At 39.4% G+C, this 27,148-nt stretch overlaps 1 protein-coding gene across 1 annotated transcript in view; it reads left to right on the forward strand.

The window, feature by feature from the left end:
- LOC149273812 (centrosomal protein of 135 kDa-like) overlaps positions 1 to 18,133 on the forward strand; it is a 28,088-nt gene extending 9,955 nt beyond the window's left edge. Inside the window, exons 11-25 of the mRNA XM_089505988.1 lie at positions 25 to 180; positions 1,801 to 1,959; positions 2,559 to 2,636; positions 3,246 to 3,397; positions 4,426 to 4,541; positions 5,501 to 5,655; positions 7,712 to 7,767; positions 8,960 to 9,128; positions 9,748 to 9,858; positions 10,439 to 10,624; positions 11,062 to 11,271; positions 12,003 to 12,205; positions 13,302 to 13,406; positions 13,760 to 13,915; positions 18,112 to 18,133. Of these exons, the coding sequence (XP_089362114.1) occupies positions 25 to 180; positions 1,801 to 1,959; positions 2,559 to 2,636; positions 3,246 to 3,397; positions 4,426 to 4,541; positions 5,501 to 5,655; positions 7,712 to 7,767; positions 8,960 to 9,128; positions 9,748 to 9,858; positions 10,439 to 10,624; positions 11,062 to 11,271; positions 12,003 to 12,205; positions 13,302 to 13,406; positions 13,760 to 13,915; positions 18,112 to 18,133 (2,034 nt within the window). The remainder of the gene's footprint in view (positions 1 to 24; positions 181 to 1,800; positions 1,960 to 2,558; positions 2,637 to 3,245; positions 3,398 to 4,425; positions 4,542 to 5,500; positions 5,656 to 7,711; positions 7,768 to 8,959; positions 9,129 to 9,747; positions 9,859 to 10,438; positions 10,625 to 11,061; positions 11,272 to 12,002; positions 12,206 to 13,301; positions 13,407 to 13,759; positions 13,916 to 18,111) is intronic.
- The last annotated feature ends 9,015 nt before the right edge of the window (positions 18,134 to 27,148 follow it).

The following is a 27,148-nucleotide window of genomic DNA, read 5'->3' on the forward strand; positions in this document are numbered from 1 at the left end:
TGTTTCTGCTTCATGTGTTCCTAGGGCAGTGGACAGAGTTCTGAGCTGCGGCGGGTTACCAGGGAGAGAGATGAGCTTCAGGTCATGCTCGATAGGTTTGAGAAGCACATGGTGGAAATTCAGTCCAGTGTCAAGGATCTAACAGTGGAAAGAGATAAACTCTGTCTACTCTATGACCAGGTGCGAGCTACAAATGAATAATAATCTCAAGTTATCTCCGATATGGACTGTGCATATGGCTAGTAGACTCACAACCAGTTAACGATGCCCCTTCCTCTACTATTTCCATAATGCAGATTTCTGCTAACACGATGCACCAATATGTCCTAGAATCAGGGGCGTACCTAGAGTATTTGGCACCTGGGGCGGATCCTGTATGTGCCCCCCCCCCCATACACACTTTAAAACTGCATAGCTTCTACCGTTATATACCGGCGCAGACACTGAAGGTGGTACAGCATAACACTTACTGTTATCATTATATACTGAGGCAGACATTGACGGTGGTACAGCATAACACTTATCACTACATACTGAGGCAGAAATTGACGGTGGTACAGCATAACACCTATCACTATATACTGAGGCAGACATTGACGGTTGTACAGCATAACACCTACCACTATATACTGAGGCAGACAATGACGGTGGTACAACATAACACCTATCACTATATACGGAGGCACACATTGACGGTGGTACAGCGTAATCCCTATCACTATACATTGAGCCAGACATTGACAATAGTGCAGCATAACTCCTATCACTATATACTAAGCCAAACATTGATGTGGTGGAGGCCTACCACTTCATTAGTAGTAGGGATGCACCGAAACGAATTCTGGACTGAAACCGAAAATGCAGCATTTACCTGGCCGAAACCGAATATGACCCCCCCACACACACACACCATAAAAAAAAAAAATCTAACACTTGTATTTAAAGTAAGTAACACACCAAAATAGGACAAAACATTTAAATAACAATATTAATAATTATATATATAACAGGAATCACATTCCTATCATGCCCAGGCATACCCAGATTCCAGGATGTACTCGCAGACTTGGCATGATAGGAGTATGATTGCCCTATCTACCCCTTCTCACTCCCTTTTGTCCTACCTACCCCTTCTCACTACCTATCCCCCCATCTCACTCCCTTCTCCCTATCTACCCCCTCCTAACTATCTACCCTCTCCCCCTTTGAAGTTCACTTACCTTTCAGGAGTCCTGCGGTGGGGGTGCAAGGCCTCTGTTTCCCAGCTCTGCCACTGTATGGAACAGTATAGAGTGATGGGAGTTATGATGTACTAAAGCATAATTATATAATGAAAAATACATTGGAAATGGTACAGCATAACACCCATCACTCTCACACACACACCAATCCACACACACACTAATCCACACACACCCCAATCCACTCTCACTCACTGAATGCTTTCCTACCTTTCCTCTTTTCTCCTCTTCTTCAGTTCTGTCTTCTTCCGGTTCAGTGGGCACGGCTTCAGTGTTGTGCGCCGGGATCTGACAACAAATCCCGGCGCACAGCAGCTGTGGCCGCGCGGATCGCAAGGGAGCGAACCCGGCTTAAAATCACTCAAGGGAGCCGGAGGTCTGTTAAAGACCTCCGATACCGCTCCCTTGCGAGCCTGCTCCTCCAGCGGCGGACATTACTGTCCGTCTCTGGAGGGGTGCCGGCAAGTTGGCACCCCCCTTTATGAGCGGCACCCGGTGCGGACCGCCCCCCGCTAGGTACGCTACTGCCTAGAATACAATATACATTCTGATGTTACAGTCCCAGAATGAATTGGCCATGCTAAGGAGAGAGATGTCCCTACTTCATCAGAAAGTCACTTACCGGGATGAACTGCATTCTGAAGAGGAGAGAGATCTTGCAATGTCTGATCTGCGGAGAGTCACAGCTGAAAATGAAGGCTTAAGGGAAAAGCTCATGGTAATACCTTCTCCTATTGGGATTTATCTTCTTGAAGATGTCAAATTCTCTGAATATCAAATTTAAATCACCTAGCACCCATCCAATAGCGTGGCAGTGAAAGGAAGCACATAAAATCAGCTTTACAGTGATCTGTTGTCATTTTTATTACGAGTGTGGATATACATCAAGCCCCTAAAACAGTAATAAGAATTAAAATTGGTATAAAGCTTTAAGCTGCTCCATTGCAGTCTCCAATACTTAAATTGCAGAACAATAAAATCACACTGACTCCAAACTCTATCAGCTTAGTATAATAAATATCCAGAGACATTGAGTTGTTTTGCTGAAAAATGACAGGAGGGTTAATAAGTTTATATATATATATATATATATATATATATATATATATATATATATATATATAGTGTGTTCATATTCTGTGCCTAAATTCTTTCATATGGGAGAAAACATTTGTTTTTTTGTTCTTTTTTTTTTTTTTTTGCATGATTTACATAATTATTCTATATTCTTATTACTATAATTATAATCGACCTGTAAATCGGTAACACTGAGTGTCTCTCATTCATACTTTATTCTCATTCATACGTTTGTTATAGGTCCAGCTAGAGACATCAGCCTCTGAGAAAACGAAATGGTCTAAAAAAATCGATGAACTTGAAAACACAATCTGTGAGGTAAGAAACTGATTTTAATTTAAACATTAAAATGTAAGAAACACCTAGACTCTGTGTGTGTTTAAGCACCAAGTAAACCTTAAATAGTTAATGCAAGCGTTTTCCAAATAAAAAATTGGGGGTTATAATTGAGTAAGTGGTCAAAAAAAATGTTTAAATGATGAGCTAAACAGATCTTTGGCACCCTACAGAAACTGAACTAAACTTAGACTTTATTGTAATCAACATGAGTTGTATTGGGAGGGTTGGGTCTTTCCATCTGCCTTTGTGTTTGCCAAATGCTCCATTTTGAAGGTGAGAGAAATGCTTCTATTTCCTGTATGTATCGAGACCATGATGGTTTGGAATGATTGGTTAATCACTTTAGTTGTGTTAGTTATAAAGCAGTCAAGACTGTATGTATCGAGTAATGAGGTACCGGATCCATAAATAAAGCCGTAAAAAGATTTGGTTCTGATTGTAAAAGTAATTGACGAACAAATGAATCATTTTAGGGAAGAAAAATAATGGATTTGCTTTTGATTTTTCAGTTAAAACACCTGTGTATATATAATCTTTAATATATTTTAATTGGTCAAATGCATTTTTGTCCTCTGTTTCACATTCTAGCGCGACACTGAAAGACACGAGTTAAAATCTACCATTTCTGAGCTTAAAGAAAGAATTGCTTCGTTAGAAAAAGAAGCAAGAATGCAATCTGCGAATCTGGCACAGACTCTAGATGATTCATCTCAATACAAAGTAGAGTTAAGCTCACTAAGGTTTGTCCATACATTTTGATGACTCCTTGAATCTGCCTATTTTGTAGGCAATAAAGGATGTTTATTGGGGCAATAAAAAACACAGCTTTGTTCATTGCTGCACCACTTTGTACTGTACTGCAGTATTTTACACCATAAAAAATCAAGCTTGTATGTTTAACTATTATACTTACATCATACAGTCACAGGCTAACATTCTACACTCATGTACACACATGCTAACACCATACGCTAATACACAACTATATGCTGACATACACACTCATGCTAATGCCTTACTGTAATATATACCATACACGCTAACGCTACACTCTTATACACATGCACACCCAATCCAACAACACACACACACTATACATATCTACAACAAACACTCTAGGACATACACACTCAATCTGACACTACTGTACAGTAGACATACTGACTCTGAGACTATACACTTGCACACCCACAGTGACTCCAGCACTATATATACACACTATACACATACACACTGACTGACATAACGGTATAAACACACACTCACAGACTCCAGCACTATACATATACATGCTGATCGACACTACAGTATACACTTACATACACTAGATCACACACACACACATCAATCATAGAGACCTGCTGCTCCACTACCTTCTACCATCGGGTTCCTGCAGGAAAGTGTAGGGTGCAAGCCTCACTGTGGTAGCCTTGGCCAGCTTTTATTCCCTTGTTCTGCAAAACCCTGGGCGCCAAGAAGTGGTTTCTAATCGCCATGGCGAGGATTTATTGAGCCCTGTCAGATGCATCGGTGTGTCACACTTTAGGAGACGGTCCAATTAGGGGGCAACCTACGGTCACAAAGAGCTACATTATTGGGAGGCTTCAGAGGTGACACTTAGAAGCTTGGGTCTATGGTTTGCAACAGTCACTATGTATGCTTTTAATGCGGTATAAGTAGTACCAATAAAATAAAACTTTATAATCTGTCAATCTTCTATTATCAGTGTATTATTTACCAGAAATTGAAAATTTGTCCCATGTTTTAGGTTGCTGAATGAACAGCTACAAAAGTCCCTGGAAGATCTCCAGCATCGCCTCGCTGTAAAATCCAATGAAGTGCAGTTAGCCCAAGAAGAAATTGTAACTTTAGAACAAAGAATAGGTACTTCTCATTTTTGATATATCGAATTTTGAATTTGCGCAGTTCATATTCCTGACTTGACAGATGTGTAAAATGTATCTAAAATGTCTCCTTGACGTACATGGTATATCATAAAAAAAAAAGACAAATGCCAGCCTGTTCTCCCCTTGTTCTCTGTGTGCCGCTACATTTAAAAGGGGTTTAAATGCCTAAACTAATATGATATTAAATATTTCCTGCTACTGACATCATTGTTGCCAGAGAATACCCCTCATTTTGCAGGGTCTGTCAGTCATGCCTCCTGCCATAATACCTCACTGGCTGATGGCAGAATGTGGCAGTGTGTGTGTGTATGTTGCTGTCATGGAGCTTTAAAACGGCAGTTAGAGGGCTCCCCATAGAATACAAAAATACTACTTTTTTTAAACAAATGGTTTTATGGAGGGGGGACACAATGAATATGAAGAAATTGGTGCACATGAAATGGGTTTTTGTTCTGCAGTCACCTATTTTCTGCTCAAGAGAGGGAAAGCAAAATTGCAGTGTAAATGTGAAAACTACAAAAATGTAGCTACTGTACAAGAAACTTTGGAAGAGATTGGTGATGAAATGGCTGCCTGGAAAGTGTCAGATGGTCAGATAGTTAAATATCCTGGGTGGTCTTTTCAGTAACATTTATGGGTGGTTTCAAGGTCTGTTAATACTACTGAAGTTAGAGTCCCACCATAGTAAATTTGGAAAGAAAAAGTGAGGCGTATCTTGTAATATTTGCCCTATAATGGCTGAAGTAGATGAGAATCCTGAACATATAGGGTGTTTTCCCTTTAGTGAAATGTATTTTGTTTTTGCTCTGGTCCTGAAAGGGTTAACATATTGCTTATGCTTTGTAATCAATACGAACATGCATTTATTTGTCTTATTTTATTATATTGCTGACAACCTTGCCATCTTATAACTATAGCCGCATATTTATTTATTAGATGAATTAAATCGAAGGATCTCTTATAAAGCCGAGGAAACAAACGCACTGAGAAGCACAGTGTCTGCACTGGATAAAGAAAAGGATCATCTGCAGGAAACGGTGGATGATAAAACTGAGCGAATTGCTTGCTTAGAAGATAACCTCCATAACAAGGTGCTAGTCTGGATTTGCTTCAATTTAATTTGTATATGTTTGGCAGTAATAGAGCGACTCTATTTGGGAAAAAAAAATGATTTTGAAATAGCATTATGCTACCTGTACTTATTACCCTATCTAGGGATGCACCGAAACCAAAAATTCAGGATTCACTTGCCTGAAAATGACCCCCCGCCAATATTAATATATATGTATGATTGTTAACAGCAATCACACTCGTATCATACTCAGATTCCAGCATGTACTGGTTGACTTGGTATGATAGGAGTGTGATTGCTGTTAACAATATATATATATATATACCGTATTTGCTCGATTATAAGACGACCCTGATTATAAGACGACCCCCCCAAAATCTAAATATTAATTTAGGAAAAAAACACAAAGCCTGAATATAAGACTACCCTATAGAAAAAAAGTTTTACTAGTAAATATTAATTCATGTAAGCAATTTTTTCATATTTAATAAAGCTATGATTGAGAAAAATATATATTTTTTTTATTTCCTTTTATTTGCCAACCTGCCCCCCCCCCAGTTATGCACATCTGCCCCCAGGGTTGCCACTCTGCCCCCAGAAATGCCTTATACCCCCTATTTGCCAGTCTGCCCCATGATGTGCCTTTTAACCCTCTATATGCCACTCTGCCTCCAGAAATGTCTTATACCCTCCTATATGCCACTCTGCCCCATGATATGCCTTTTAACCCCCTATGTGCCCCTCTGCCCCATGATATGCCTTATCTTATCTTATATGCCCAGAGTGGCATATAGGGGGTTAAAAGGCATATCATGGGGCAGAGTGGCATATAGCGGGTTAAAAGGCATTTCTGGAGGTATATATATATATAACTGCTAACAGCAATCACACTCCTATCAAGCCAAGGCAGCCAGTACATGCTGGAAACTGGGGATGATAGGATTGTGAGTACAGCCTCCCTATGCCATGCTACTACCACCCCCCTTACACATCCATGCTATCACACACTCATTCACAAACATTTAAATACTCATTCATTCCATTTATCACACATACTTGCTCAAAAACCCTCCCCCACCCCCTTACCTGAACTGCAGATCTCTCACTCTAAGACTTCTGCAGGGGCCCGGCTGTGCGAGCAACTTCTCTGGCCCCGCCCCCAGAGGAAGGAGGGGGGAGGCAGAGTTATGTGAGGACTGTGCTAGCTTCCTGTTCTCCTGTCGCTGGTAGAAGAGAAGCTGCTCGCGACCAAAGCACCGGTAAGCAGCCTGGCCCCAGCGGAGGTCTGATTATAAGACGACCTCGATTATAAGACAAGGGGTATTTTTCAGAGCATTTGCTCTGAAAAAAACCTCGTCTTATAATCGAGCAAATACGGTGTCTATATATATATATGTGTGTGTGTGTGTATATATATATATATATAATATAGCTATTTGAATTTGTATGTCCAATTTTGGTGTGTTACTTACTTTTAATAAAAGTGTGGTTAACACACCAAAACAGCCAGTACATGCTAGAACTTGGGCATGATAGGAGTGTGATTACAGGCTCCCTATGCCATGCTATCCCCCCCTTACACATCTCACACACAATCATTCATATACACAATCATTCACAGAACAACTTGAGTCATGTGACGTGCATATATTTCGGCCACTGATATATCGGTGCATCCCTTCCTAATAACAAGCAAAAAAAAAAACCACATAAAACCATTAGGTATTTTTAAACTCAGGACAAATAGTAGAATCAGTTTCATCAGGTGTTTTGTAGATAGGTAAAAGATCTAAAAAGAAGAAAGCCCTTCTTGTCCTGAAAATAAATAAATATATATAACTTGTGTGGGTACACTAAACAAGAGAGAAGAAAATCACAGCTAAACACGAGCAGTGAGGAAGGCATCACTTGGGTCATAACGCCAAGCAAAAAGTGCACTGATCGAAGCGCTGCTGGGTCTTTGCTAGATAATTTGGGGTTTGCATGTTTTTTTCTCTGTATACGCTATCTGGTTCAACATATTTGCACCACAGTTTACTGCTCTCTCACCCAAGACCTGTTTTCTCTCCTTAAAGGAAAAAATGATCACCGAATTAAGACTTGCTGTTTCAGACCTGGAATCCACAATTGAGTAAGTTTATGATGGCCATTTTTTTTACTTTTTCTACATTGCCTTAAAGAAAATTATGAAAACAATGAATGTCAATTTCTCTTGTGCATATTTCAGTTCTGATTTTCTGTGGATACTTTTTTCAAATACCGTATTTGCTCGATTATAAGACGACCCTGATTATAAGACGACCCCCCAAAATCTAAATATTAATTTAGGAAAAAAACAAAAAGCCTGAATATAAGACTACCCTATAGAAAAAAAGTTTTACTGGTAAATATTAATGCATGTAAACAATTTTTTCATATCTAATAAAAGCTATGATTGAGAAAAATATATATTTTTATTTCCTTTTATTTGCCAACCTGCCCCCCCAGTTATGCACATCTGCCCCCAGGGTTGCCACTCTGCCCCCAGAAATGCCTTATACCCCCTATTTGCCACTCTGCCCCATGATGTGCCTTTTAACCCTCTATATGCCAGAGTGGGGTTAAAATGCATTTCTGGAGGTGTATATATATATATATATAACTGCTAACAGCAATCACACTCCTATCAAGCCAAGGCAGCCAGTACATGCTGGAACCTGGGGATGATAGGAGTGCGAGTACAGCCTCCCTATGCCATGCTACCACCACCACCACCCACCTTACACATCCATGCTATCACACACACACACTCATTCACAAACATTTAAATACTCATTCATTCCATTAATCACACATACTTGATCAGAAATCCTCCCCTACCCCCTTACCTGAACTGCAGATCTCTCACTCGAAGACTTCTGCAGGGGCCCGGCTGTGCGAGCAACTTCTCTGGCCCCGTCACCAGAGGAAGGAGGGGGGAGGTAGAGTTATGTGACACTCTACTAGCTTCCTTCCTGTTCTGCTGCTAGAGGAAGAGACGCTGCTCCGGACCAAAGCACCGGTAAGCAGCCTGGCAACCTAATCGAGGTTTGATTAGAAGACGACCTCGATTATAAGACGAGGGCTATTTTTCAGAGCATTTGCTCTGAAAAAACCTCGTATTATAATCGAGCAAATACAGTAATCTTCCAAAAATGGTTGAGAACTAAAAATGTGACATCTTGCAGCAATGACAGGCAGAACAGCCATTCCTTAACTTCTACATCATTGCTATTTTATATTAAATCAATTATTAAAAAAACAGTATTATAGTGTTTAACAGAGCACCTTCTCTGTTTTGCCAGCCATTTGAAGGACACTTTTGGTAATAAGGAGCGAGAAGTGTCAAGTCTTCGCCGGCAGCTCGATTCCGCCAATGCCGAACTTGATGAAATCGCAAAACTGAGAGAAGTTACTCATAAAGAGAACAGAAGGCTGCAGGATGATCTGTCAACCATGACCAGGGAGAACCAGGTATAGAGAAAAAGATAATTCATCGCAGTTGCGTAGTTATTTCATATGTCTATATATAGATATACATATATATGGTGTGTGTATGTATGTGTATATATATATATATATATATATATATGTGTGTGTGTGTATATATATATATATATATATCATATATAAAATGATACACGCATTTGTTTAATAATGACGTTTTCATTACACAGTGTGAAAAAAAAATGCTAAATTATAGCACCAAATATGTGCTGAAATACCCTGCAATCTAGTAATTATTGCTCTCAATATCAGTGTGGATTTATTGAAGTGATAGAATATCTCAGAGACGGGCCGTGCTTTTCACGGTTTGTGTGCTACGGTGCTTAATCACAAGTGTTAGACCATGCAAGATATTTTATAATATATTACATTCCTTCTAGAGCATCTGTGGTGTAAAGTGGTAGGGCAATGACCATAGTAACACTTTGCCTTTACTACTCTGAACAAGAACTGCACTATATAGATCATATATAATATCATGTCATTCTTTCTTGTAGAGGATGTCTCTCTAGCTTATTATTGGTTTTTAACTACTGACTCCTTATTGGAAAATTTATTTATTTTTTATTTCCCATGGCTTAATTAGACAGTTAGCATGGAATTAGAAAATGCAATGCATGAAAAGGAGGAGTTAAAGCTGAGGATTCATGGATACATTTCAGAAGTTTCTAGGATTGAGACCATAATGGCTGCCAAGGTAAGCAATTTATTTTGCTCAGTTTAATTATAATGAACTTTTTTTTTAAACAAATTTATTATGGCACCAAGCGGTGATGAGATACTAAAGAAAGTAAAGTATGGCACGGCCCAAAACTCTTCTGTCTTTCATCCTTGTGTATGTGCCCCATGCAAACTGAGGTCTGGGGTGATATTCAGACATTGAGCCCCTTAAGTTGTTGCAGGGCTGTTCTCAGAACTCGCCAGATCAAACTACAATAACACCATGCTTTTAAGCTGAACGATACAACTTGATATGACCTATCGGTATTAACAGTGCGATGCGTTGTATGTTTTTTTCAAGCTGGTTCGCTGCGAAGTGAGTTATTAGAGGTATGGACAGGCTGTGATTGGGAACCAGGAGTCCAGGTTAGAGTCCGCCCAACCTCATGATACATTTTTGCTATATCTCTTTTAGATCACAACAGGTTTTGTTTCTCCTCTGCTCCAGCATTGTTCTGTGTTTAAATATATATGTGTGATATTTATTTGACTTTGAAGGAAAGCATGAATGTTGTGTTAGCACCAAGACTTATACTGGTCTATATTTTTTTTCCCAGGAACAAGAGAATCGCGACCTTCTAGATCAGTTCCGGATCGTGCACAACCAAGCTGAGGAATGGGAAGCCAAAGCCCAAAACGCAGAGGGGGAGAGTAGTTCAATAAGACTGGAGCTGCTGTCTGTGGATACAGATAGAAGACATCTGCGTGAGAGACTCCATCATCTGGAAAATGAAATTCAGGAGGTACGGTGTTTATTACCAGGCAGATGAGGCACACTTCATGAACTTTGCAGCAAGGTTAACACACGTTTGCCACATTTCAACCAACCAGCTCAAAGTTTATTTACAATAGAGAGAGACTTTGTCATTTTATGGCATATACAACAATTATACCTTAATTTTCTTTGAACAGTAGGATAGCGAATACCCATGTTTTTTTATGAAAATAATCTTTGCACGTTTAATTATATTTTGGCATCATAACACACTAAAACCGTTTGCTTTGGCACCTAAACTATCTTTATTGCTTTGAAAAAAGACTTCTTGGTGTTCTGGGATGGACTATGTTATCACCCTGAAGATTAAGATAAAATATAGAAAAAAAATGGATCAACAGTATCTGAAATGTCGCCAAGATGAACAATCTGCTAACTAATATTACATTGTTGGGCTTTTTACAGCACATGAATGCTCATCAGGCATATGAATCTCAGATATCATCTATGGCAAAGGCCATGTCAAAGCTAGAAGAACAGCTTCGACAAGAACAAAACGAAAAGGAATCATTGTTATCTGATTTAGCATCTGTCCGCGAGCTCTGTGTGAAGTTGGACTCTAACAAAGAGCATTTCTCTAGACAGCTGACAGCCAGAAACATGGAGAATGAAAGGGTAAGCATCAAGGGCAAGCAAAACCCTCACCGTAGTAAGAGTGTGGCCGCATGGGCCAAAAAAGCTACATTTATTAAAAGATCACATGGTTGCAATGCTATCGTGTCTGCAAATACATTAAGTAAACATCGCGTGTAATATTTCACATTATAGCCGGAGAAATCCAGCCCAAATGGATAACTGTAATGGCTCCAAAACTATGACCGTTCATCTACAGACCTCTTTAATGTTATAGGTAGTTGAGTATAATACACTGGAGTTATGTTAGACATAACGGTAGTAAACATTCATATACATATCTTGTATTAGTGTTTGTTTACTTTTACTATACCATCCTGTCTAAGTATTTTAATATAAGTAAAAATATTTCATATTAGATTTCTTAGTATTCCTGGTTTATTGTCTTAGTGACACCAATCAAGCACTCATCTTAACATATTTTTGCTCAGTTTGTAATACTGTTCATATCATGATCTATACCCATCTTGTTGCCCGGCTGGCTTTCCAAATGTAAACTAAACAATCGGTTTATAATACTGTGTATGGCAGATTGGTCGGAAGGAATAGACACATGTATTGGGAGAATGCAAACAAATGTATAAATATAAATGATTTATGGAGGGTGGGGAAGATGTTCAGGACAGAGCAGGATAAAATCCAAATGCCTGGATAGGTCCTAGGAGTCTTAATTTTCCCCAAACTATACACTTGTGTTTTTTGTTATCTTTTAGGTCCTGAATGAGGTAGAGGACATGAAGTCTGAAGTTGAGCTTCTGAAAAAACAGCTTTCTAGTGAACGCCTCACGATAAAGAACCTGGAAACCCTGCTGGCCACTAATCGGGAGAAGGAGTTTCAGAGTCACTTAGCGGCCCATGAGAAAGAATCGGAAATCCAGCTGCTAAAAGACAGGCTTACTCTTTCAGAAAGTAAACTGTAAGTTCCCGCCATTAAATGACTGCGATCCTCCTAACTCTTCTTCTTCTGATTATAAGTATTAAATGCACGCACGCAAACATTCATTCTGGATGCATTTATGGAGGCTATGTATAAACAGGAGCTCAAAATAAAATATACCAATCAATTCCAAATAAATCATCTTTATACACACGTTTTATATTCCCTGTCGAAAACAGGTAAAATTTTCACGGGCTTATTTTCACGCAAAGCCTTCTAACTTTAAGATACATTTTCATTGTAATAGAATTGTTTCTTGTTGGAACGAGTGGCGTAAATATCATTGCCTGTGGTTTTGTAAATATTTCACCAGTGCTATAAAAGCGTTGCCGCTTTTAATCTTAACATCGTCAGTGCTATTTTTTTTTTTTTACATCCCACTGAACAGTTTCCAGTTTTTGGGGGTTTTTTGTTACAGATCCTACAAAAAGATAATTTCATATTTCTTAAAGATAATCCCTTTCATTGATTTTAACTTAGACTATATTCGTCTGCTTGATACATTTGAGTACGTTAGTCTGCATTGCGGTAACGCCGTATTGTTAATGCTACTTGTTGGCGCTGTCCCTCTTATGTGACATCACCACGTGGCACCAGATGAAAATGAATTCTCCATTATAACAGGCTGTTTTTATATGATTAATCATGGGAGTAATGCCAATTTTCTCTTATCTCTCTATTTTCTGTATTTATTTGTTCACGTTGAATTTGTCACTTTATAGTTAAGGTTATGTCTGTTTTAATTTACCGTTTCCCCTAGGCCTGGATTGCTCAGATCGAAGGCCTATAGTTTCGAATGCTTCGTCTGTAAAATACAGATAGAATTTAGCGGGACTTCCACCAACACGTACTACTTCACATGCGCAAGCAGTGTACTTAACTTCAGATGAAACATGAAGAGGGGGAAGTGAGGCCAAAGTCTTGTTTTGTAAAAAAATGGCTGCACCAATACGTATGAAGTAAAATGCACTTCAGTCCATGCAAAATCAGACACTGGAGTGGACCTTTAATTTCCGTTTTCATATCTGATCGCAGGTTGCCATTTTCCTATTACTTATCATTTATTTATTTAAAGGAACAGTCAGTCTCGAGAAGCAGCCATGCTTCGAAGTAAACTTACCCAGCTACAGTCTGATTATGACATTGCCAAAAGACAGCTTACCACCGAGCGATTTGAAAGGTAAGAATATTTCCTGTGCTTTGTGCAGTTTATATTGAAGCCCGTTGAGTATTGAGGTATTGGCCCAAAAATGGTCCTGTGAGACTTCATGTTTAGGGATTTAGTTTTTTGTTCTTATTTGTACAGTTGAGAAAGCTGTCATTTTTGGAGGGTTTTTGTTTTCTGTATGTGTATTCTCTATTGGACAAGAATACGCTTGGGCAAGTCTGTATTGCAATACATATATACTAAAATTAGTGTGTGTGTATATATATGTGTGTATATATAATATATATATATATAGCACAGTGTATTTGTTTGTGAATGAGATTTTGATAGCTTTGGGATTGGTAATGAAAACTCTTTTATGACAGAGAACGTGCGGTTCAAGAGTTGCGTCGGCATGGCCTCTCTACATCATCGGTGCGTACGTCATCACCGCTTACTTCAACAATGAAATCCCCCGCGCTGTCACCAGAACGCTCCATTTTACGGTCTGTCGAGCGAGGAGCCGACAAGTCAAACGAAAAGTGAGTTTATAGTTTTGTTCAAATACACAGAACATGCAATTTTATTAGCTACATATGTACTTATCTTTAACCCCTTCGCGACCTTTGCCGGTTCAGGACCGTCATGACATGAAGGTCACTAAATGACCTTTGACGGTCCTGAACCGTCAAAAAGTAAAATAAGCTTAGAAAGTGATCAACGATCACTTTCTTAGCTTAAACGGCGTTACTGTAATGCCTCGATGTCGAGGCATTCAGCAAGGCCGAGATCGGCATCGGGGGCCATGTCTGGCCCCTCCCCGAGGCGTCAACAGCCGCCATACATTGTATGGCGGCGGACGCCCGTTTTAAAAGCGTTTAGGAGGCGATCAACGATCGCCTCCTAAACTTAAATGGTGTCGCTGGAATGCCTCGATCAGGAGGCATCCAGCGACACCAAACACTTACCTCTGGGTGGGCTGTGACCGCTCCGGAGAGCGGTCACTGCCGCCGCTGCCGGTGATCTTCGCCATCAAGCAAGATGGCGGCGGCCCGGGAAATAAAACAATAAAGACGAAAAAGTTCGCTAGAGGGTCTCCAGACCCTCTAGAGAACTGGCTCCACTTGCTGGTTGAATACAGGTACTGCATTCAACCATGCAAGTCAATGGAGCCCAGCTTTCTAATCACTATGTGATTAGTAAAATATTCAAAAAAAATAAAAATAAATAAAAAATGGAAAAAAAAATAAAAAAAAAATGTGCTAACATTTAAAAATTATTATGCAGTGATGTCACTAGATGAACCATCCAGTACCAGCAAAATGTGTAAAAAAAAATATAAAAAAAGTATTAAAAAAATAAAATAAAATAAAAAAATAAAGTTTATTATTTTGAGCAAGTGCTAAAATTTCTCAAAAATCTCAACAAAGAGTTAAAATAAAAGCACTTCAAATACCCAAGGGGTGTCTAATATATAAAAAAATGGCTGATGGGGTAAATTGGAGTGGCCTAGCTCAAAGATAGGGCATAGGTACAGACTGACCAAAATGGAGAAAAAAAGCGCACTTCCCAAATGTGGCATTTTAAATCTGAAACAACCCGACAAACCCATGCATGTCGGGTATCACTGCACTCAGGAGATGTTCCTGAACACACATTGGGGTGTTGTTTGACAGTGGCATATACCAGGACCTGTATATCTATAACTAAAGTACAATTTGTGTGGAAAAAAAAATAAAAAAAATTACTATTACAAAGTTTGACAAAGTGTAGTTCTATAATTGGTGCATGGAAAGGGTTAAAATAACAGCATTTGGAATACCCTGGGGTGTCTAGTTTTCAAAAATATATGGTTTGAATGGGTTAAATTGAGTTAACCGGCTTCAAAGATATTCCAAAGAGGAGAGGGAGGCACAATGACCAAATGACCACCTGAATTACGCATGCCCCAAAAGTAGCCTTTTACCAGCCAAACAATCTGACAAACCCATGCATGTGGGGTATCGCTGTACTCAGGAGATGTTGCTGAACACACATTGGGGTGTTGTTTGACAGTGACATATACCAGCACCTGTATATCTATAACTAAAGTACAATTTGTGTGGAAAAAAAATAAAAAAAAATTACTATTACAAAGTTTGACAAAGTGTAGTTGTATAATTGGTGCATGGAAAGGGTTAAAATAACAGCATTTGGAATACCCTGGGGTGTCTAGTTTTCAGAAATATATGGTTTGAATGGGTTAAATTGAGTTAACCGGCTTCAAAGATGTTCCAAAGAGGAGATGGAGGCAGACTGACCAGATTTGTTAAAAAAGATTTGGAAATCATAAAACGCTGCTTGTACTTATTGCCCTATAACTTACAAAAAACAGCAAAAAAACATAAAAACATTGGGTATTTCTAAACTCAGGACAAGTAGTAGAATCTATTTAGCTAGTTTTTTTACTTGCTTTTTTAGGTGAGTAAAAGATTTTTCAAATAAGTCATAAAATGTGGTTTTTTTTCAATTTTTCACCATGTTTTTTTAATTTTTTTATAGTAAATAAGATGATACGATCAAAATAATGGTATCTGAAGAAAGCCCATCTTGTCCTGAAAAAAACAATATATAACTTATGTGGGTACACTAAATGGGTGAGGAGAAAATTACAGCTGAACACAAGCACCACAAAAGTGTCAAAACAGCCTCGGTCCCACAGGGTACAAAACGAAAAATGAGCCCGGTCCTTAAGGGGTTAAAACTGTAGTCCTCGGGTAAATGGCTTTAACCCCTTCGTGACAAAGGCTGATTTTACTTTTTGTACCCTTCGTGACAATGGCCGTTTTAACATTTCTGCGCTGCTCGTGTTTAGCTGTAATTTTCTTCTTTCCCGTTTACTGAACTCACACACATTAGATATTGTTTTTTTTCAGGACAAGAAGGGCTTTCTTTAGATGACATTGTTTTGATTATCATATTATTTACTATTAAAAAAAGTATAAAATATGGTGAAAAATTTAGAAAAAAAATGACTGTTTCTAACTTTTAGTTGAAAAATCTTTTACTCATCTATAAAAGGTAATGAAAAAAACTGCTAAATAGATTCTACTATTTGTCCTGAGTTTAGAAATACCCAATGTTTTTATGTTTTTTTGCTTTTTTTCTACACATTATGGGGTAATAAGTACAGGTAGCGTTTTGCTATTTCAAAGCCATTTTTTCCGAATCTGGTAATTCTTCCCCCCATGTGCCATTTCGGGTATCTTTGAAGCCGGCCAATGCAATTTACCCCATCAAGTCATATATTTTTGAAAACTAGACAGCCCAGGGTATTCCAAATGCTAGTATTTTTTAACCCTTTCAAAGCACTAATTCTACCATCAGCCTTTGTCAAACTTTATGGTAGTAATTTTTTTTGCATTTGTTTTTCCACACACATTTTACTTCAGGTATGAATTAAAAGGTTCTCGTATATGTCACTATCACAAAACACCCCAATATGTGTTCAGCAACATCTCCTGAGTACAGCGATACCTCACATGAATGATTTTGCCTGGCTCTTTGGGGGCAAAAGGGCCACATTTGGGGCATGCGCATTTTTCAATGTTGAACTTTGGCATTTGGGGATCCACTGCCCATGCCCTATTTGGTACATCTTTGAGCCGGGCCATTTCAGTGTGCCCAACAAAACCATATATTTTTGAAAACTAGACACCCCAGGGTATTTTAAATGCTGGTATTTTAACTCTTTGTATGCACACATTTTACCACCAGAATTTTTTCTAAGTTTGCAGTAGTATTTTTTGTGTGTATTTTTCCCCCACACACCTACTTTATGTATGAATTTACAGCTCCTGGTTTATGCCGCTGTCACACGACACCCCAATATGTGTTCAACATCTCCTGAGCGCAGTGATACCCCACATGCATGGGTTTGTCATTTTTTTGGGGTAACTAAAAGGCCACATTTGGTACGTGTGCATTTTTCTAATTGGAAATTAGATGTGTGGCCATCCTTCCCCCCGTGTTATTTGGGACATTGTTGAACCTGGCCAATTCAATTTACCCCATCAAATCATAAATTTTTTAAAAGTAGACACCCCATGGGTTTAATTTGCCAGTATTTTAACTCGAGGCATTACAGCAACTCCGTTTCGGTGCAGAAAGCGAAAATAGATCGCTTTCTGCACCCGTTTAAAGAGGTGCCGGTCCTGGCACGTCATTTGTCGTTAAGGCCTTGATTTTCCGCGACGTGCCCGGACCGGCAATTGTCATCAAGGGGTTAAATTCTTTGCCCTTTCGATCTTCGACTCTGACCCAAGTTATCAGTCACTGGCTTTCAACGAATTCATGGCCCACCACTCAGCTTACCTTGTTTTTATCAGAACGAAGCTTAGAGATTTTTTTTCTTTGTGTACCCTTTACAAGCGCAAATGCAATTGAGAAGCATGTATCTGATGTACAAGTGCCTGATTGTATAACGATGCATGGAGTCAATCCCTGCCTAAAACTATTGTGTAAAATTGTTTAAAAGCCTCAGACCAGACATTAATCCTAGTGCACTCTGGGATTTTTAAAAAATGGAATAAGATAAGCGGTAACGGCTGGAATCTAAAAGGTAGGAAGGCAAATGCATGACATTGTCGCAATCTCCATGCGTAGGCTGCCCGTCACAGATTCAGTTATGTTTAGGTGGTGTACTGAAATTGCCGTTCTTAATACTTGTTCATCTAGATGTGTTCTTCTTTATTTATAGGAGCGTGAGCTTCAAGGAGTGACAATCATCTTGACCTTATGAAGAGGAAAGAAATTCTAGAAGCAAATTAATGACTTTACTAAGGAGTACCTGAAAATCTACCTCTGTCAGCTTTTTTAAAATAAATATCTGGGTCTGTTTTCAACAATTCTATTTCCTGTCCCTGAATAATTTATTAACTGAATGTAAACATACTTTTGAAAATTGCCCCCTAGTACACCCTCATCGCACGAGTATTGCGTAATAACACAGCCCTCACACTGCTGGGCGTTATGGGCTGGGGGAGGGCTGGAAAACAGCGGCCGCTTATGCTTGGAGACTGCGTGTTTTCTACGCTTTGGATGGAGAGCTCTACTGCAGTTGAACTGCGTTTCCCTTAGGCAGGCTGAGGATTATAGGAATTGTAGTCAAATGCTAGATATTTTACCTTTGTGGCCTTTACTGGAAGCCTTTGCTGGCAAGAAAGCCATCTGGAAGCAGGTATCTTCTTGATCTGTTATCTGGTACTACTTTGTGGTACAAACGCTTGTTATACTAATAAAATATTGATAATTTATTGAAAGCACTGTAACAATATTTTTATTTAAATCGTCTTTCTTTATTGTAGTACTTGTTTGTATACTATAGTCCTTTTTATAAATAAAAATAATCTGCATATTGCCAGCAAACATGCATTTGTTCCACCTTTGTGCCCACAATATATTGGCACGTGTACCTTGATAAAATGACTCCGGGCACCAATCACAAAATATTGGTATGCGCGGTTTAATGGTTAGATGGGTACACAACCTGTATCATTTTACAAAGGTCAATAAGGAAAAACTGTTACGTTGATCATCCTAACGTGGGGGTTCACGCAATTAGAGCATGTCTTTTTGTGATGGTCGGTTATAGATCACATTGAAGCGCAGTGCTGTAAACGTGGGGTATCCCTCTCTAGGACTGAAATGGCTTCATTAATATTTGGAATGGTCTGGGCTCAGTAATTTTCATACTTGAATTATGTATATATTGGCTTGTTTTAACATATTGGATGTTAAGCTTTTGGCTCACTATTATCTCCTTCATTTCAAACAAAATCCTGCATTAAACCTAGAAATAAACAAGCCGAATCTGTCTTGGCAAACTGCTAACTACACCACTGACAGTGTTTTATACATGTTTATTTTTATATACGTTTCTATTTATTGCATCCAGAATAAATAATTTTGTTTGATATCGGATTCCTTCTTTGTATTAAACTGAAAGTGAATGTTATATGTAGCGCAAGTTTGACTTCTGCTGTTTTATTGTCTACGTTCCTCAGCACAATCATTTCACTTCTGCCACCACCGTCACATTATTTCCCCCGCTTGCTTGACGTAGGAAGAGATGATTCATAGGAGATCTAGTACAGAAAGTACGCGCTCCTACAAACCCCTCGAGCCATACGTACTAAAAATACTACTCTATAGGGTACTATGTATGGGATGGATGTGGCCATAATTTGTGTGGGTACATCAAACTAGGAAAAGGGGAGTCTTGATTAAACCAACATAAAAAGATGGCAAGAAACATAAAGGACTTTTATGCACTAAAAAGCTTTGGTAAGGTAGGGGGGCTTGAATTTAGATACCTGTTAGCAATCGGTGTGGCTGAAACCCCCTCAACTCAATAATTAGATGGGTACACATAGCGGTATATGACACATACATTTGGTAATACAGGCTAAACTCTGTGACGGCCTAATGAAAGCCGAGGCTTTCTGTACGACAGTTACACTATTAATCCAGACACCCAGCGTGGGCAGACCAGGGAGGGAGGACTTGACCGGTACTCGGATACAGCTGAGTGTCCCCTTGCCCTCCAGTATCTCACACTAGCACATACTTTAAAGACTCCCTCTGAGATACATGCTCAAATATATACACACAGTCAGTGAGAGCTTACCACACACACCCTTACCTTACGGTGCCTGGAGCAGTGTTGGACCCTTCATTATATGCACACTAAAGTGTCAGGAGATACTCTGTACAGCTGTCATTAGACCTTTGTTTTCTTTATTAGAACAGCTAGACCCTTTTAGTCTATGTAGATCCTTGCACAGGGCAGATGACACCTGTGGAGACAACACACATATAGGAGGGAAAAAGACATGTATTTCTTCCTAATGAGGCGTCCTGCTTAGGCTTGGCTAAAAGATGTGGCAGGGTTCCACAAATCTAAGGAAAATATTTCTTAGGGCAAATTTTGAGACCTAGCCCTTAACCAGAAGACAGGTGAAGGCTCAGGTTGAGTAAACTACTTATTCAGGAAGTTGACAATCGCTCCATCACTGCTTCCTTTTGTATTAAAAATTTGCAAATGCCTTATTTCATAGGTGAAATATTCTCCTTACGTCAAAGAAGACATTGAAAGAAAGCTCCCACTTATTTTATGTGAAGTGATTCCTAATGTCATACTTCTCAAGAATTTTGATCCTGTCTTTGCTCTTAGCATGCCCAACTTGATCCATTCCGCAGACCTTCCCATTGGGTTCAAAGGTCTACATATGTTATATACCCCCCTTTACCCATCCGGTGTGCTGCCACAGGGGCTGAAGATACACCGGTGTGTATTCATTTTCTTAAGATACTACACAACCCAGCCAACCTAACCACTACCGTGCTGGGTGTGCTTTACTTCTGGAGACTTTTCTAGGATTTAGTAGTATCCTGGCATTTTCTATACAAAGAAACTGGCATCAGAAAATAAGTTTAGACACATTTACTTCATATTTATAGTCACACCACCCATCTGCAATAGTCTTTGTTGTTATCTTAGCATAGGTATAATTTATGTGAAGCATTGCCCAATCCTTGCCTATCCTTGCCATAGAAATGACAGGACAAAATTCTAGAGGACGCTTCACTAGCTACACACAACATATGGTTAAACTCAACCTCCTATTAGATTCTCAATGGAGGGTATTTCGTGTCCCCCCATTTCTCATTATAGCCTCAAACCTCTTTCTAACAGGAAATAAGATGTATGAAGCGTGAAGAAGTATGAAGTTCTAACTTTTCAAGCTTTTAATATTTTGCAATGTTTCATATATTTATTGCAATACCTTTTTAATTATATATAATTTGCAAAGTCGCTTTTAATTATACGGTTTTAATTTCTTTTATGAAATGAGTGTACCCACAGCTGCTTTAATAAAAAGATGGAACTGGTCTCGTTCACGGGTTTTACTTCTAACTATAAATATATATAAACGCTTTGTCTAGTTCCAGATCCACTTATGTGAACTCCCACGTTCAATATGAAAGAATGCTGGACCACTGTCAGGAAATTATAATAATGTGGGATGCTCAGAAAATAGGAAGCCATTCATAAAATATTTCAGAGCATAAACTGTATATTGTGTTTTATGCATGTGATATGAATTTTGTGTTTATATACAAAATTGTATATAATTTTTATTTTTAATATATATTTTTAATGTATATTGAAGTCCAAATTGCATGAACTTCAATGCATTTTACTGAATGCCAAATGATAAACACCTAACGCATTTCGCTAAATACTTTGCACTTAATCATAGGCATATACCGCTAGATCTCATAGATGTTACTGAATTTTGGTAAATTCTAGGATTCGCACAAAGCTCCGAAAACGAGGCCAGCCCCCAAAATTTTCGGAAGCTCCGAATATTTGTCTGACATTCGTGTGTCCACATTCACTCACATTCTTACTCGTTCACTCTCTCTCACACACCCTTTCAAGATGTTTCCTTGCCTTCTGTACAGTTTCTCCGACCACTTCCGCTTCGGCATCTTCTTCCGCATGTTATTTTTCTTCGTCTTCTATCTTCTCCTTTTTCTTCTCTATTCTATCTTCAATCTTCATTCCTTAATCTTCTTCCTTCCTCCGCATCTCCACGGACATAACCTGGCAACTTCCGCCAGGGAAGAGGGCGTCACTGAAAGCGCCAACTGAGGGAAATATGGAGGTGCTTGCTTGTTATTAAATAAATAACAAAAGATTAATTACAATTCAAAAAGCCTGAAGTCTGGCTCAACCCTTATAGTAGGTGAAGTTGAGAAAGCTGGGAGTTGAAATATTCAATAGCGTGCCAACTCAGGATTTGGTGACATTTGCTCTCTTTGTGTAATTTAGGTCTGTGTGATGGCTTGGCTTGTTTTCATTCCTTGAAAAAAATTAAAATATTTGTCTTATCCTCGGTAATCTTGATGCATTTTAAACTTTTCTATACAGCTAGTTCTCCGTTTCTGTGACACTTCCAGATGCTTACTTTCATTAGAGTAATCTGCTGTTATTAATATTCTATTGGGAAGAGTGGGGGTTTTGTTTTATGAGTAGAGTTGATTGCCATCTTGGAATTGTTTAATGATTCCTCCATTTCTGTTTGCCTGACTTAAAAATAAATCCGCCATATTAAGTTTTCAACATTACTATTTGTTAAAATGTATCATTTAAATTAGATATATGCCCCATAATTAGGAGGCTTTATATACATTTTACAGATGTGGCATATAAAACCAGATAGGAACAATGCATAGTTTCAGTTACGGATACCTTACATTGTTTGCACTTTTCAAATCAAATTGTAATGGAAATCCCATGTTTTCTATTTAAAATCTATTTCATACTGAAGTGCACAATATCACTCGTACCAGGTCACTGGAGGCAGCATCTTTCCTCACAAGCGAATCCACAAGGGTACCTAGGTATTAACAAGAGGTTTGGAGGATCCCTGTAGAGAAGAGGAGCAGACATGGCGCCCGATTATCACCTGGTGGTGGCAAGAGTGAGGCTGAAGTGGAAGAGCAGACAATCAGATAGAAGAGCGAAGTGTAACTTCAGCTTTCTGAAGGACTCCAAGACCTGGCCTACCTGGACAGCATCATTGACCAACAGGATGTCGATGATGTAGAGGTCAAGGCAAAGATTGGCCTTCTTACACCTCAAGAATATCTGGAGCTCCAGAAAGCTTTTGCAACAAAAAATTGACTGTATAACTCCAATGTGAAGTCAGTCCTACTGTATAGAGCTGAAATCTGGGGGACAGCCAAACCAACCATCGGGAAGGTCCAGACTTTCATCAGCAGCCTCCTCAGAAGGATTCTCCAGATCCACTGGCCAGAACACCAACAGCAACACCAATCTTTGGGAGAGAACTTGCCAACTCCCAGCAGAGGGAGAAATCAGGAAGAGAAGATGGGGCCGGATAGGACACACGCTACACAAGCAGCCAACAAACATTACCAGACAGACACTGAGATGGAACCCTAAAGGCAAGCGGAAAAGAAGCTGTCCAAGAAGCATCTGGTGACGTGACCTCAAGGCTGACTACAAAAAAGATGGGCTAGAGAGAATGGCCCAGAAAAGAGGACTCTGGAGTTCTGTAGTTAGTGGTCCATACCCTGGCAGGGGTGACAGGTATAAGTCAGTTAATTCTTACATATAAAGGCAAGCTGGTTTTAAGGTTCACTGTAATTGAGTTTGTTGAGATTTCCACATCTTAAGAGCGAAATGTTACATTTAATTAATTAAAAGTGTTATTTTATAAAGTTGTAGTGTAAATGATATGCTTGTATGCTAACTTTACAGATATGTAGCCAAAATACCGGTATAGTTTAGCAGCCCCATTTGTATGCTTTGCATTTCACCATGAGGGTCCATCCCCAGTGAGCTTCTGTATTGTTTTATCAGTGATTCCTGCAAAGGAACACATTCACACATTGAATTATTCATTATATGGAGTCAGCCCTTCTTGCTGTAGAGACCTATCCTGGCCTGGCCCTTCAGAATTAGTAGTTTAATAAGGGAGCCGGAACAGAACTCTCCAGCAAACTCTCCCTTTAGTGAATAAACCCCAAGTTCACCATTGGTGCAGCTGAGTTCCCATTGACTTCTCTGATATCTGGGCAATCCATCTGATGCATCTCACACTGCATCTCACACTGCATCTCACACTCCATCTCACGCTGCATCTCACGCTGCATTTCACGCTGCATCTCACGCTGCATCTCACACTCCATCTCAGCAGGGTCAGTGCAAATTAACCTTTTCATTGCCAAGTCAGAAATGGGAGCATATGGTGCACTTTTACTGAGCAGTAAATCATACCTAGAATTATAGATTACATCTGCCAAAGATAAGATACTAGAATAACTTTTATTTCCCTGTCGGAATAGACGTCACTCATGCATGTAGATTAATTTATTGCCCCAGTCATTATTACCCCCGGGGCAGATGTGGGCTGCGGCTCCTGCCCCTGTAGCCCCGGCTGGCCCGTGTGGTTGGTCGGTAGGCACGGAGGGTGTGTGCTGGAGGCAGTCATGGCTGGATGTGTAGGAGCATGTGACTGATGTTACATGGTGCGGCACTCCGGAGAGGAATGGAGGCGGCTCGATGAGCGGAGCCCGGCAGCCCGGCTCGCAGTGTGCGGAGATCCCTGCATGCAGCACGGTAAGGCTCGCTTTGTTCCCCGCCGTGCTGTCCGGGGCTCGGTCTCCCGGGTCCCCAAAGTGCTGCTTTGTTGTCTTGTCACCGTTAACCCTTTATGCGCTACCTTATCGTTCCTGTCCGATTGTTTATTACTTATTATTATGAATTACAAGCTGGATGGAGCCATTAGCTGCAGCCATTAGCCTTATATTATCGCTGCTCGGGGGGCATTTAAGCGGCCGGGTAACCGGGCATCTACCGTGTGCCGTCTGGACAATGGGTTTTGGGATGAATGGAAGACAATCGGCAGAATTAACTCCTCTGCTGCCAGCGCCGTCTGTCAATACAAACCGTCATCCACCTATCTTGGATTTCGTATTGGATCCCACGGACATCTGTGCACCTGCATGGGTTAAACCGAGCTCGGGCGGTGAATAGGTTAAATACAAGGGATGTGTGATCTACTGGTGTGGGTTAAACGGGGCAGATAGAGGGGCTGCCCCGGGGTGGGGTACATAGTAACGCATCGTGGTGTCTCAGTTGCATGTGATGGACCCGGGCACAAGCTGCCTGTAATGACTGAGCTTGCTTTGCCCATCAGACACCGAGCATCTTCTTTCCCTATCCAGCCGATAGGGCTTGGGTTGTGCATCCTTATGCCAAGTGCCATCTCTTTATTGCATGTGCAAAGAGGTCATTTGTGCATTACTTTTCTCTGATCACATGTATAATCCTTCTTGATTATGTATGTATATATACACACACATACATGTATACATATACACCATGCATGTGACATAGAAGAGGCATTGTGTTCCCAGTGCTCAGGTTACTAACAATACCAATATAACCCTAGTGATATATTGATGTACACCTGCTCTTATTACACACCATAAATCACACACTGTTTTTACACATAATACAGCACTGTGTGTGTCAGTGACCTGAACACATTTATTCCAACACATCTGTTCACAGAGCATCATCAGTTAGGGACCTGGATCAATTCTTTTTGCCTTCAGAGTTGTCACTGCAGATCCATTGATTGATACAAGATTGTAACATTTAACAAAAACAATATACAGTTCTCTAATTAATATGAAATTCACAATGTTACCATGTCTGCATTCCTGCCAAGAGGAAGGTTTGATGAATTGCTATTACATATATCATTCCTGCACACAGAAAACAAAACCAGGGTAATTTAAGTCGGATGTATCGAAAGAGTTAAAAGAAACCCAGTAGCAGCCTCCATGCTTTGTGAAAATTTAATGCCTTCTCAATACAGTTGAGGAATCTGATCTGCTGGTAGGAGTGTAAGAGGGGTGGACACACAGAAAGGGTAAGTGCTGTTTATGGCTGAAAACATCTCTTTACTAATTTTCAATTCATTAACTTATCAGCTAGATCTCTGTGCCCTCTATAAACCGCAATAAAGAGTGCTGTTTAAATAAACCTTTATCATCTTCCCTACAGAAAATGCTCAAGGGCAATCCTCACTGTGCTATAAGCAGCTAGTTATATCATGGAAAGCCATTAGTTTTATAAAGTGAATCCAGAATTATTATTATTCTTTTATTATTTTTTATTATCTTTTATGTTAATTATCTTTTATTTTTATAGCACAGACAGACTAAGACAACCCGATACATTATGGAAAGAATCCATAATACACATTTATAAGTGTATCCACCATTTAAAGTATCTCAATCCAGTAAGAATTAATTCTGCTAGTGTTTCACGCTACACTAAACACACATCGTGAAGCAAAGTGAACCAAGTCATCAAAACTAAGGAAAACACCCTTTTCTGTTAATCCAATGAGCATTCTATTTTGTTAAGAGTTTTATAAAAGGGCATATTTTTATTAATAATAGTAGTTAAGGAAACCAAAATGCTTATAGCATTTAGGAAAAAGCTTTTTTGATACAAAAAAGAAACAGTCAACATACAGGGGCATGATGGGAAATATTACTATTATTATTATTAGTTTTAGCGACAACAAGTTACACAGTGCTTCTTCCAATACAAGTATTCAAAAAAAAATAATTTACAGACTAATTATCTCTAATAAGACATAATATTAAAGAGTAAAATGTGTTATTATATTACAATATATAGAGAGAGCGAGAGGGCAAGAGAGCGAGAGAGAGATATGGCAATGCGTTTTATTTGGTGTCTTGAAGAAAAGAAAGACAAATCTATTGTTTTATGTAGAAAAACTTTACATGGAATTAAACAGGCTATTGCCCTTAAATCTAGATCAGGTATTTGCATGTTTTATTAGTCCTGCTGACATTTTAGGAAGACGCACCTAAACCTTTCTAAAGTGTTATTATTGAGTGTTAATGTAACTTCATGAGAAAATAATACATCATCATATCCTATATCTATGGACACATTTAGTTTTTACATGTTCCTGACTGACACCTATAAGGTGCTCCCCAAGCCATTGGCGTAAGGAAGGTCCTGCAAGCCTCTGGTTTACGGGGGGCCCTTATCCAAGGGGCCCCAATGCAGCGCAGCCCACCAGACTCCTCTCCACCCCAGGCTTTGCGTACCATTGGGCCGGAGAGCCCTGTTCACTGTCCCCACACTGAGT

Source organism: Sceloporus occidentalis, unplaced genomic scaffold, assembly GCF_023333645.1.
Source record: "Sceloporus occidentalis isolate IW3139 unplaced genomic scaffold, rSceOcc1.0.p SCAF_358, whole genome shotgun sequence".
Taxonomy (NCBI): domain Eukaryota; kingdom Metazoa; phylum Chordata; class Lepidosauria; order Squamata; family Phrynosomatidae; genus Sceloporus; species Sceloporus occidentalis.